Genomic DNA, 12,992 nt, shown 5'->3' on the forward strand with positions numbered 1-12,992 from the left:
AAGCCCGGATTCAATCTGCTACTATGGGAATCTTGTAATTTACTCAAGCTAATCGTAATCAGGCCGCAGCTCTCGCACGTACCGTCATATCTTGTATGAGTGCCGATGACAACTGGGGTTACGATCGTAAGGGGTGAGTGCGCATGCTGCATAGATCTTTGCGGCCCGTACTGACCACTTTGTCAGTCCCGATCGAATGTCGGAAGTTCCCTTCTACCAAGTCAGACTTCCATCGTACCTGTGGCACACCATACTCACATGCAACAGCACATCTTCGAACGCCGCGTAGCGTACATCTTTGCCGTTACGTTTACGCGTTTTTCGGTCTTGGCCTACTACCTCCGAATCTTCCCACCGGGGATGGCATCGCTCCGAAAGTGCTGCTACGTCCTCATCGTCCTGGCTCTTGCGCACTTTATCGAAGTCCTGACGGTTCTCATAGTCTTGTGCGAAGATATCAGCAAGCTATGGACCAGGAACTGGCTTGACTTCACTGGATCCCAGTGCTTCAGTTCTGCCCTATACAGTTACTCCGCAGCGATAGGAGACAGCATTGTGGATAGCATGATCTTCGCGCTCCCGATCCCATACGTATGGCAGCTTTCCAAACTCAGGATCCGGCAACGGCTTGGCCTTGTTCTCGTCTTCGGCTTAGGTTTCATCGTTTGCATCGTCGCCTTACTTCAAATTCCTTTCATCAAACGACGAGAAGGCGATATGAGATACTTTGGTAGCGCCGTCAATATCCTGATCGCGATCCAAATCTCGTTTGCCATTGTTGCAGCTTCGCTCCCCGACTTACGCGCGCTAGTTGCACGCAGTTTCGCAAGATTCTCGCCTCTCCATCATCGAAGTCTCGCTACAGCCGGGCGAGGATCAAGCGCCGACAACGAAGGGCGCTCAGCCAACCAACGCGATGCCGAGCAGTGCTTCCCATCCTCGGCCAAGATTGGAGAGCCACAGGTTGCGTTTGACGGAAAAAGGGTTTTTAGAAAGCCAGACTGGCTGAGGAATAGCATTCCTGCAAGTTTGATGTCAACAATGATTACACACAACGAGGTCACTCGGTTGTCGAATGAGAATGACCGATGTCATCCCCAAAGATGATTTCAGATAGCGGAATTAGGGTAGTCTTTAGCCATTACCTATCCCCATTGTACACTCATCAGATTTGGTGAAATCTGTCAACCGACCCAAAGGGTGGTGAGGCAGGTCTTAGGAGATCAGTCTAGTACCTGTTCAGCTAGCCTCGAGCTATGTCTATGATCTGCATGAACTGTTGTACCCACTGCTGCTTACATCCATGATACCCCGCAATCGCGCAGTCGCAAGCTGAAATCCAGCTTGGCGAGTTGCCTTACATGCGAGCAGAATGCCCAACCCAAGTTAGATCATCCGTATGCTGCTCACGCACCTGCCTTTCTTCCAAATCCTCGGGACCAATCAAATACAGAGTGTGGCAATGGGCTTCTCCGACGCAGAGCGAGGTGTGCTGCGGCCTGCATGTCTTACTGATGCTGCACGTTACTTGAGGTGCAGCGCGACTGCATGGAGCGAGGATACATATAGAGGGTGGTCGCCCGACCTAGGAAGTCACGGCACACTCAATAGTTGACCTTGTAGTACATTGCAAAATCGGATCATGGTAGCAGCGTACGACTTCATTATCGTAGGAGGTAAACTCTATCTCACTTCGCACGTCTCAATTGATGTTAACACACATATTCCTAGGCGGAACATCAGGTTGCCTTCTTGCCCATCGGCTATCTCACTCCGCCCGCAAACCGTCTGTCCTCCTCCTTGAAGCTGGAAGCAGATCCTCTGGCGATTACCTCCACGCACCCTACCATCGGTACTATGCGCAAGCGCTCCGACCTGATCTAGACCACGGCTATGTCTCCGAGCCCGAACCCGCTCTGAACGGTAGAACAATACCGTACACGCGGGGGAAAGGCCTAGGTGGAAGTTCCATTTTGAATTTCGCCGTGTATCTGTACGGAAGTCGTGAGGACTACAATCGCTGGAGTGACCTGGTAGACGACGAGAGTTGGAAGTGGGAATCTGTCGAAAAGTCTTTCCAAGCCATCGAGAATTATGACTTTACCGGCTCAAAGGATTACAAGCATATCGCTGACCCGAGTACGAACGCTCATGGCACAAAAGGCCAGTTAAAGGTCGGTCTTCCGCCTGTGCTCGAGAAGGGCGTGGTGCCGCAGATGGAGGCGCTGGCTGCGGCTGGGGAGAAGATCGTTCTCGATGCTAATTCGGGAGATCCGGTGGGCATAATGGTCTTTCCACATAGCTATAGTAAAGACGGGAGAAGTACCAGTGCGATCGCGCATCTTATGGACCCGCCGAGCAACCTTGAGATATGGACAGATGCGAAAGCAGAGAAATTCGCATGGGAGGGGAAGAAGGTCACCGGAGTCGTTCTCGAAGATGGGCGGCAAGGTAGGTGCACTATCTCGATCGACGGGAGACGTAATGAGCACTGATAGGACCCCAGCGACGGCAAACAACGAAGTCATTATCTGCGGTGGCTCGATCGACTCACCTAAGCTCTTACTTCTCAATGGCGTCGGACCAAAATCCGATCTCGAAGCTCTCGGCATCGATGTCAAAGTCGACTTACCCGGCGTAGGCAAGCACCTGAAAGACCACGTCCTTACTTTCATGACGGTAGAAGTCTCAGGCACAATCAACGACAAATACGCCTTTGATAGCAATCCCGACCTCATCGCCGCAGCCCAAGAGTCCTGGACCAAAGACCAAACCGGTGCTTTCGCTCTGCAGCACTCGTCGCTCTGGGGCGGCTTCCTCAAACTGCCAGATTTACAATCGTATGAAGAATACTCTGCGCTTCCGCCAGATCTCCAAGAATTCCTATCCAGAGACCAAGTCCCCGCGTACGAGTTCCTCAACAACTCGATACTGTGGCCGCCGGGTACACAATTGGGGGCAGGAAACACCTACATGACTTTCATCGCTTTTCTCATGAACCCGCAATCCAGCGGCTCCATCAAACTGCGGTCCAAAAATGCATCTGACAAGCCAATCATCACGTTGAACTACCTCACGCACCCCTACGACGTCCGCATCTTCCGCGAAGCTATCCGCAGCACATGGACGAAGCTGACAGGTAACCCTACTATCGCGCCGCATATCGTGCGCACGGTTCTAGGCCCTGACTCCATGGAAGATGTGGATGTGGATCGGTTTGCGAGTGAGAATGCGGGTACCGTGTGGCATGCTTGCGGGACGTGCAAGATGGGCAAGGAAAGTGATGAAGAGGCAGTTGTGGACAAAAACTTCAGGGTTCGAGGAGTGGAGGGGCTGAGAGTTGTTGATATGAGTGTTGCGCCGGTCGTGACGAACAACCACTCGCAGGCTACGGCCTATTTGATTGCGCAAAAGGCAGCGGAGAAGATGGTCCAAGAGTATGGGCTGGACAGGGAGGGCTGAGAAGATCTTCTGGTAGACGTGGCAGAGCTGTCGGCAAAGAAAGTGCCAGTTGTCAATGTCTGTCAGAAGTGACCTTCCATCCTCGGTAGTGTTGAATGTCACAGCTCGTACCTGCTGTCGACTTACGGTGTAGTGATTGGCATGTGCGGAACGCAAGGCCCCATTTTGACAACGTAGCAGACGGCCCACACATCACACGCGCCCTGCAGGTACCGGATGATATTTATAGCCGGCCGGAACTCTCGAGTCTAGAATCTACTCCCAGAACGACAAGTTGATAGTTCTCCGGATGTTGCGGAAAGACGATAGAAATACCAAGAAGCTATTCGCAACTAAGGCAAACCACTGCACGACGTCGCAGGCTGCATGCGCAGAACCAGCAGAGTGCGCGAGGCAGAATGATTGAGGAACTACCGCCCAAGGCCAAGCATCTAGCTTGGGCCAACACGGGCATATCCTTCTGGGGGAAATTGCTATGACGAGTGGTGGTGGTGAACGTGCGCGGAGACGAGGAGGATGGCCAGGTGATGGCGCGACGGACGTTGCTGGGTGAACCGGAGGCGGAGCGAGCGCTGAGCATCACTGTGTACGACACCCCGTAGAATCATCGTGAGACAGCACACATCCTCACGAATAGCGAAGTCATTGACATCACGAAAACGACACGACTTCTGTGCCCACTACCGCGTCTAGCCAAGTTTCAAAAATCCCGCAAGCGCATAACCCCGGTGTTGTTGAAGTTGGAGTTGGAAGGTCCCCAACCACCCCAGCCTCTCCCGCGGCTTCCAACCACACGATTATTCTAAGTGTACCCTTTTTACTTGCGCACCTCCTCCTGCACGATTACACACATCCTACCACCTTCCTCTCACTTCCATACCCAAGATCAATCATCGCTGACTCTTTTCCGTGGTTCGCATCCTGTACCGCGCCGGCACCAGTCACGCACGCCAGCAGACACGAAAGACGCGCTAGCCAACGGATCGACCCCGCAGCAGCGATACCCACCCATTCACCGCTCCCACGCCGACTGGACGATATCTACGAATTGCAGCGCGCCTCTTCTGTCGTTTCCCCCCAATTCCTGCAAACGGTCCTGTCTATTCCGTTCGCAGCAAACCTCGCTGCTCTGCTGCGTTTGGAGAGGCTCAGTCGCTCGCTTTACCATGTGGCTTCTCAACGCTCCTCCCGCCGTGCTCGGCCTGATCGCCTTCGCCTACCTGCCCTCGGCTCTCGCAAAGCCCTACCCCGTCCACTTTGACGAGTTCGCCTCGCTGCACAACAGCTCCCAGCTGATCAAGAAGCAAGACTGCGCCAACCCCTGTGGTTTCGGCGGCTGGTTGTGCTGTCCTTCAGGCTCAAAATGCTACACCGACAGTGCCAACCAGGCGCAATGCGACACCAGCGGCGGTGGTGCCAACACTGAAGCAGCAGGCGGCTACTATGAATACTACACTACTACCTACGTCGAGACTGTCGGCCTTGTCACCAAGACCGAGACGCGTAGCACCTACATACCAGCGACAGCGACAGCCACATGCAGCGACTCGCAAAACCCCTGCGGCGGAATCTGCTGCGACTCTGGCATGTACTGTCTGAAGGCCGGCCAGTGTGCGATGATTGCTGGCGGCAGCTCTGGAGGTATCACACCCGGTGCCCCTCTTCGTCCAACTAGCTCAGGCGTCGTAGTCGTTACCTACACCGGCACCCCGACCGCGACCCAGCCCTTCCAAACACCCATTCCCACCGGCGCAGCAGGCGGCGGCCTTGTTGCAACCGAAGAGAGCAACGGCGGACTCAGTGGCGGTGCCATTGCCGGTATCGTTATCGGTGTTATCCTTGGTATATTGCTGCTGCTCCTTCTCTGCCTCTTCTGCTGCGCTCGCGCCCTCTTCGACACCCTCCTCGCCATCTTCGGCTTCGGCAAGAAGCGCAAGCACACCCACGAGGAGACCTACATCGAAGAGCACCACCACAGTGGCGGCGCTGCTGGCGGACGCACCTGGTACGGAGGCGGTCGCCCTGCCCGTCCTTCGCGCGCCGGCTCTGAGAAGCACAGCACCGGCAAGAAGGGTCTGGGTCTCGCTGCCGGACTAGGTGGTCTCGCGCTTGCGTTGGGTCTCAAGAGGAGACACGACAACAAGGTCGACGATAAGAGCACCACTGTCAGTGGAACATCATACATGTACAGCGACTACACAAGTTCAAGTAAGTAACCCAATCGCATTATGTTCAGAAAGATAAGATGCTAACAACCACCCAGGCAGCGCAAGTTCCTCAGATCGCCACACGCGCCGAACACGCCACTCATCGAGACGATAGTCGGATATCCACCGACCGATCTCTTTCCAAAACTGTACAAAGTCTTTTTTGCTTTCTAGTTCTTGTGTCTGGCCTCGTGCTGGTACCTTATGGCATGGGTGGTTTTATCCGTGGGTACATGGGCTTCGACAGAGTCAGCCCTACTGGCGTTATTTGGGCGTTTGAAGCGAGCTCGCTCACGACTGCGAAGCGACGAATGTGTTATGTCCTTTTTGGTTTTCGACTTTTTAACTTTTCCGACGTATGCGATTAATGAGGATATGCGTATGCGTGGATATGAGATGAGATATGGAATGGGGATGCTGGGGAAGCTGTATATGAATGCAATGGATATGGAAATGGAATTAGAGGAACTGTGAATATTATGTTTGGTTTCCAACATTCTTATTGAAGCAGTGATCGCGATATTGTCAGAATAAGCCGCCCGCGGCAGCGCCATGCAAAATGTGATATGAAAAACTGCGCCCTTTCTACATCGTCATCGTTGGACGGCCATGTGAAGGGCTGTAGTTCGGACTCATCAGCAATAACCACACGCCACCCCAGCAGCCTAACGAAATTGATTGTTAAGGGCATCCAGGATATCCCCTGAGCAACCTTGCACATCTGCACTCCGCTGCCCGACACGAGCTCGAAGCCCATGGGGCGCTGTAGTGACTTCCGTGTTTGCCAATCTTGAGATGTGAATCTGACACCGAAAATGTTGGTATGGGGGTCGTGACGGATGTAGACGATCAGATCAATATCCCTTTGCATGTTGTAGGGTACATTACCTACTCCTGAAGTGATCCAGAGATATTCCTGTGTACTTTGTCTGCACAAGAACATTGCTGCACGCAGGTGCGCCAGCGGGAAGGTTTGGTTCAACCGTACATGCTGGGGCCACTCTGTATTGCTATAATGGCTCCAGGTGCTTTCAAGGTACTTGCGGAAGTCGAATAGGCTGTTGATGTACACGTTGAAGTTACATCTCCATCGTGCGAAGAGGTGTTCGTCATCCACTTTAACAAGATGAAGTGCGGCCAGTGGATTAGTGGTGTCCCATCCCGGGAATTTCAAGGCGTAGTCTGTCTGTTGGCGTGGTGTAGTGGGTAAGCTGCTGATGATCTGTCGAGGTGTTGTGGGGACGTGTTCGACTGTCAAATCGACATCATGCATAACACCAGGAGAAAGCATCGACTGTGTTCCCGGAGAGCCGATCTCGGACATCGTCGCATAACTCACAGCAGATGGCGTTGCTACCCTTTGTTAGTATCAAGTATCTGACGATGCGCCCAAGAATCTACTTACTGGCGTCAGGGCTGGGAGCGTACAGCATGCTATCCATGACATTGTGCCTCTTCATCCATCTCTCAATCTTATGAGGGTCGACTCCCTGGCCTCTCACGCTGAACTTGAGATCGTTCTTGTCTGTCTCGACGAGGTTTCGCTGTTGATGGTGTCTGACGATTGCTTTCATCTCGTCCGGTTTGATGTTCTTGTCGAGCTTCCATTGACTCAGACGAGACCTATATTGGCGTATCCTGAGAATACAGTCAGCCTAGACACCATTGAGTACAGGCTACTCAACATACTCAGCGTTGAAACCGAATTCTTGTTCTATCAGAATTCTGACTTCCGACAGAGGTCGCTTTTCGGTGAGGTGTAGCTGTATGATTCTGTCTTTGTACGGCTCCCAGTCAGTCTCGCGCAGAGTTCGCGCTTTCTTCTTTCGCGGACGTGCATCTGCGATGGGGTTCGGAGGAGGAGGCTGTGACAACGGGGCTTCCTCCTCAGAAATTGGCATCAGGTGCCAGTCGAGATCCATAGTAGTATAGACTTTCGAAAAGCAAAGAAGGGGATGCGTATTGCCCAGAGGCAATGATCGAGTAGAAAGTATCGACTAGAAAGGTCCTTGATTATTCCGCGAATGTAAAGAGAAGAGAGGAAGTGTCGCCATACTCATGAGTAGACGGTGGGTTCAGGCGGTGGTTTATATGTGAGCCAGGCCGTGACACCAGGCTGAGCTGCAGTTGAATGCCATTGGTTGCGACAAAAGTACAATTGTTGCGAGCCACCCTGGTTGCCTGCATGCGCATAGAAAACGCCTCTCTGCATGGCCGGTGGAACACTGAGCCAATCAAGTGGACGTCAGCAAAAGTACAATTCTGTATCCTCGGCGCCTGAGCTATGGCACATACAAAAGTACAAAACAGCCAGGTGTTCCGAGACTGACATGCTGTTAGGTCCTGACCGCTGCGGATTCGCCGGAAATCCGAGAACTGCGCACTCAAAAGTACAATGTCAAAGTATACATAAGATAGGAGGAGCCCTCAAACGCTCCCATCGGCAGATACTCGCTGACTCCATTATTCTTGAGGAGGTTTTCTAGTAACCTTACACGCTCATGTCTTTGAACAACCAGTCTGCGGATACCATCGCAGCCATCGTGTTTGGTCTGCTCCAACTTGCCGTTGGCCTGGTGTCTCTTTGGCAACAACGGCGTTTACGACAAGCATACCGTGAGTATTATGATAAGCTTGTTCGGGAGTGCATAGACTGATGAGAAAGTAGAGCAAGGAAGCGATCGAAGAAGATATACCATTTAGAATGCGACAGATGCCAGTGCGTAGGTATCGTTGCGCCTTCCTTGAGTAGTGTGGCGGAGCTGACCGACGCAAGGCTCGGAGACATCAAATCAGAAGTGAACCTTTGGTGAACATCATGATTTGATGTTGGGGATGTGAGGTGCGTTTCACGGATAGTCGGAATCAACAGGGAGATCATACCTTGTGAATGGAAGTAAGCAGTCGCGTGGAAATCTAAAGTAGGCCAAGCGTTGAGGGGGTGAAATCTGCCTTCAGCAGACCATAGAAATTAATCGCCCAAGAGTCTGCATCGCCCTCAGCAGTCTGTGGACTTTCGTTTTCACACTAATGTAGACTGCAAGGTGGTTGTCCTGGTATGGGGTGAAGGAGTGGATTCGAGGCCCATGCGGAAGTGACGATTGCGCCAAGATTTAAGTGGGATGGCGCTAGGTGGAGCTCCAGCACCTTCGCCGTGACAAGTACTCACGTAATAACCTCCTCCCTGCTGCGCCTTCCACCCTTGCCTTCCTTCCATTTACACCTCCACACTCAACCCACTCTAGCGACAAACCTGTTGATCTCGTTTGTCCTTCTTCACATCCGTAAACAGCAGTCTACACCTGGGTACCCCGCGACACTCGAGCCAGGCGCCCGCGACCGCCACATTTGACAGCGTCCAGCCTTCACGACCGTCGGCAAACTGGGGAAGCGGAAACACGTCGACAAGGACGCTCGTCCCAGCAAGAAAGAGAAAGCCATGGCGGTAAGTCCGCCCCATTGATTACTAACTTGCGCTTTGTTCTGTTGCGCGTCCGCATTTGCAACCATGTACTCGGCGTCTCCAGCGTCTCCGCCACTCTACACCTTTCACCAACTTCACACTTCTGCGTCCGCAATCTAACGTATCCAAGGAAAACATGCAGGTCGACAGCCCTGCCACTGCCGTTGAACAGCTCAAGGAAGCGTCCGGTAACAACGGCGACATCGATGAGTCCCTCTACAGCAGGCAGCTGTATGTCCTGGGCCATGAGGCCATGAAGCGCATGGGCTCTTCCAACGTCCTCGTTGCTGGTCTGCGGGGTCTCGGTGTCGAGATTGCGAAGAACATCGCCCTAGCTGGTGTCAAGTCGCTGACACTCTACGATCCCAAGCCCGCCGCTCTCGCCGACCTCTCGTCGCAGTTCTTCCTCACGCCCGCCGATGTGGGAAAGCCACGCGCCTCCGTCACCGTACCGCGCGTCTCCGAACTCAACCCATACACACCTGTGCAGGAATTCAGCGGAGGAGATCTGACGTCGGACTTGTCGCAGTTGAAGCAGTTCCAGGTCATTGTCCTTACCGACACTCGGCTCGAAGATCAAATCAAGATCGCAGACTACTGCCACGACAACGGCATCTACGTCGTCATCACCGACACATACGGACTGTTCGGTACTATCTTCACCGATTTCGGCAAGAACTTCACCATCGGTGATCCGACGGGCGAGAATGTCAACAACGGCATCATTGCCGGGATTGATGAGGAGGGTATTGTCTCGGCACTAGACGAGACAAGACACGGCCTGGAGGATGGCGATTGGGTCACATTCTCAGAAGTTGAGGGTATGGAGGGCCTCAACGGCTGTGCGCCTCGCAAGATTGAGGTCAAGGGGCCTTACACCTTCTCCATTGGCGATGTATCTGGCCTCGGAGAGTACAAGAAGGGAGGACAGTTCATCCAGGTCAAGATGCCCAAGATCATCGACTTTGAGCCCTTCAGCAAGCAGCTCAAGAAGCCCGAGCTTCTCATCTCCGACTTCGCCAAGTTCGACCGACCGCAACAGCTCCATGTTGGTATCCAGGCCATCCACAAGTTTGCGAATCTCCACAAGGGCGAGTTCCCACGTCCTCACCACGAAGCCGATGCGGATGAGCTCTTCAAGATTGCACAAGAAATCGCAAATGAGGGCGAGGAGAAGGTCGAGCTGGATGAGAAGCTCATCAAGGAGCTCAGTTACCAGGCTCGTGGTGACCTCAGTCCCGTCGCTGCCTTCTTTGGTGGCATGGCTGCTCAGGAAGTCTTGAAGTCAGTGTCTGGAAAGTTCCATCCCATCGTTCAGTTCCTCTACTTCGATTCGCTAGAGTCGATCCCTACCTCCACAACCCGTTCGGAAGAGCAGTGTGCTCCGATTGGCTCGCGCTACGACGGTCAAATCGCTGTATTGGGACAGGAATACCAGAAGAAGCTCAGCAACGTCAAGCAGTTCCTCGTTGGTGCGGGTGCCATCGGCTGCGAGATGTTGAAGAACTGGGCGATGATGGGTCTTGGCACTGGCCCTGATGGCAAGATCACTGTCACTGACAACGACCAAATCGAGAAGAGCAACTTGAACCGACAATTTTTGTTCAGACCAGCGGATGTTGGCAAACTAAAGAGCGATGCTGCCGCAAAGGCAGTCCAGGTTATGAACCCTGACCTCAGCGGAAAGATCGTGACACTACAGGACAAGGTCGGCCCGGAGACAGAGCACATCTTCAACGAAGAGTTCTGGAATTCCCTGGACGGTGTAACGAATGCACTGGACAACGTAGAGGCGCGTACATACGTCGACCGACGATGCGTATTCTTCCGCAAGCCTCTGCTCGACAGCGGTACTCTCGGTACCAAGGGCAACACCCAGGTTGTTCTGCCGTTCATCACAGAGTCTTACTCTTCATCTCAAGATCCACCCGAGAAGTCGTTCCCTATGTGCACACTAAGGAGTTTCCCCAACCGAATTGAGCACACGATTGCCTGGGCGCGGGAGTCGTTCGATTCGCTGTTTGTCAAGGGTCCGGAGATTGTCAACCTTTACCTGACACAACCGGACTACCTTGGCGCATCGCTGAAGCAGTCTGGTAACGAGAAGCAGACTCTGGAGACCCTGCGGGAATTCTTGGTCACGGAGAAGCCGTTGTCGTTTGACGACTGCATCATCTGGGCCCGTCATCAGTTCGAGAAGAACTACAACCACGCGATTGCGCAATTGCTTTACAACTTTCCCAAGGACTCCAAGACAGGCTCCGGTCAGCCATTCTGGTCGGGACCCAAGCGCGCGCCGGACCCATCGAAGTTTGACTCTTCAAACCCAACTCACTTCACCTACGTGGAAGCTGCTGCCACCCTACACGCATTCAACTACGGCATCAAGCCAAATGCGTCCAAGGAGCACTACGTCGAAGTTCTCAACGATATGATCGTTCCCGACTTCCAGCCCGACCCTACAGTGAAGATCCAGGCCGACGAAAAGGAGCCAGATCCGAATGCCAACCAGGCTGGTGGAGACGACAATGAGTCGCTCGACAGCATCATCAGCCAATTGCCGGCACCCAAGTCTCTTGCCGGGTTCAAGCTTGAGCCCGTCGAGTTTGAGAAGGATGATGACTCCAACCACCACATCGACTTCATCACTGCTGCCAGCAACCTTCGTGCCGAGAACTACAAGATCGAGCAGGCTGACCGACACAAGACCAAGTTTATTGCTGGTAAGATCATCCCGGCCATCGCCACCACGACGGCTTTGGTCACCGGTCTCGTCAACCTTGAGCTGTACAAGATCATCGACGGCAAGACGGACATTGAGCAATACAAGAACGGCTTCATCAACTTAGCCTTGCCATTCTTTGGATTCAGTGAGCCGATTGCTAGCCCGAAGGGTACATATCAAGGGCACGATGGCGAAGTTACGATCGATAAGCTATGGGACCGTTTCGAGGTGGATGATATCCCCTTGAAGGACTTCGTGGCGCATTTCGAGAAGAAGGGTCTGTCAATTCAGATGATAAGCTCTGGCGTCAGTTTGCTTTACGCATCATTCTATCCTCCATCCAAGTTGAAGGACAGGATGCCGCTTACGTAAGTTTCACTGATTCCCCGTCGTATACACCGCGTTACTAACAAAAGGCAGTATGAGCAAGCTTGTGGAGCACGTGAGCAGGAAGCCGGTACCGGAGCACCAGAAGAACGTTATCTTCGAGATAACAGCTGAAGATCAGAAGGAGGAGGACGTTGAGATCCCGTACGTCATGGTCAAGTTGAAGTAGTCATTCAGCACTTCGGTTGAAGATAGCGACGGACTGGATAGTGGATCGGTTCCCGACAGGGATGATTTTCACATGAATTAGACGAGCATAGCTTGCATGAATAGACACTTCACAACATCCACTGCCTCCTACAGTATCTCAAAAGGGTCAAACACGAAGATACATACACGTGGTTGGAGAATACATACAAAGGTTTCTGGGCTGTCTACGAGGCAGAATCTCCGTTACGACCTTCGCGCTGTTCTGTTGTCCTTCTTTCTGAAACATGTGAGGATAATGTCGGCGTCAACGCGGTACGAGATCTAGAACCCAGAGCTCAGATGTAAACCATCGAGAAAGCTACATTACCCTACGATCTAGCTGCAGTTCGATTCCTACACTGATGTAGTCTGCAGCGCATCTGCTGAGATCCATCCTTGTGTAAGGCGATCTTGCTAGTCATGGATGCCGACCTCGGGAGACCGTGGGGCGAAATGCCAAGCATTACTGGTACTGCCCTGTCACGGATGTTGATTATCAAGCCTCTAGGGCTTTCCTCCAGCACGCAACCATGTAGCACTTACGTCCACACCTACAGTA

The 12,992-nt window shown here is 52.9% G+C and overlaps 3 protein-coding genes across 3 annotated transcripts; all 3 read left to right on the forward strand.

Annotated features, from left to right (window-relative positions):
- Positions 1-2,572: 2,572 nt before the first annotated feature.
- On the forward strand, positions 2,573-3,462 carry J4E83_001539 (uncharacterized protein; the record flags this gene model as incomplete). The annotated part of the gene is made up of 2 exons (XM_049328495.1): positions 2,573-2,577; positions 2,724-3,462. The coding sequence occupies 2 exons, from the start codon at positions 2,573-2,575 to the stop codon at positions 3,460-3,462; spliced, it is 744 nt and encodes a 247-aa protein (XP_049193013.1).
- A 1,166-nt stretch (positions 3,463-4,628) lies between these two features.
- J4E83_001540 (uncharacterized protein) lies at positions 4,629-5,678 on the forward strand (the record flags this gene model as incomplete). The annotated part of the gene is made up of 1 exon (XM_049328496.1): positions 4,629-5,678. One exon carries the CDS (start codon positions 4,629-4,631, stop codon positions 5,676-5,678), a length of 1,050 nt encoding a protein of 349 aa, XP_049193014.1.
- A 3,430-nt stretch (positions 5,679-9,108) lies between these two features.
- Positions 9,109-12,413, forward strand: J4E83_001541 (uncharacterized protein; the record flags this gene model as incomplete). The annotated part of the gene is made up of 3 exons (XM_049328497.1): positions 9,109-9,114; positions 9,197-12,225; positions 12,278-12,413. 3 exons carry the CDS (start codon positions 9,109-9,111, stop codon positions 12,411-12,413), a joined length of 3,171 nt encoding a protein of 1,056 aa, XP_049193015.1.
- Positions 12,414-12,992: the final 579 nt, after the last annotated feature.

This window comes from Alternaria metachromatica (assembly GCF_023757995.1).
Source record: "Alternaria metachromatica strain BMP 0045 chromosome Unknown scaffold_2, whole genome shotgun sequence".
Classification (NCBI taxonomy): Eukaryota; Fungi; Ascomycota; class Dothideomycetes; order Pleosporales; family Pleosporaceae; genus Alternaria; species Alternaria metachromatica.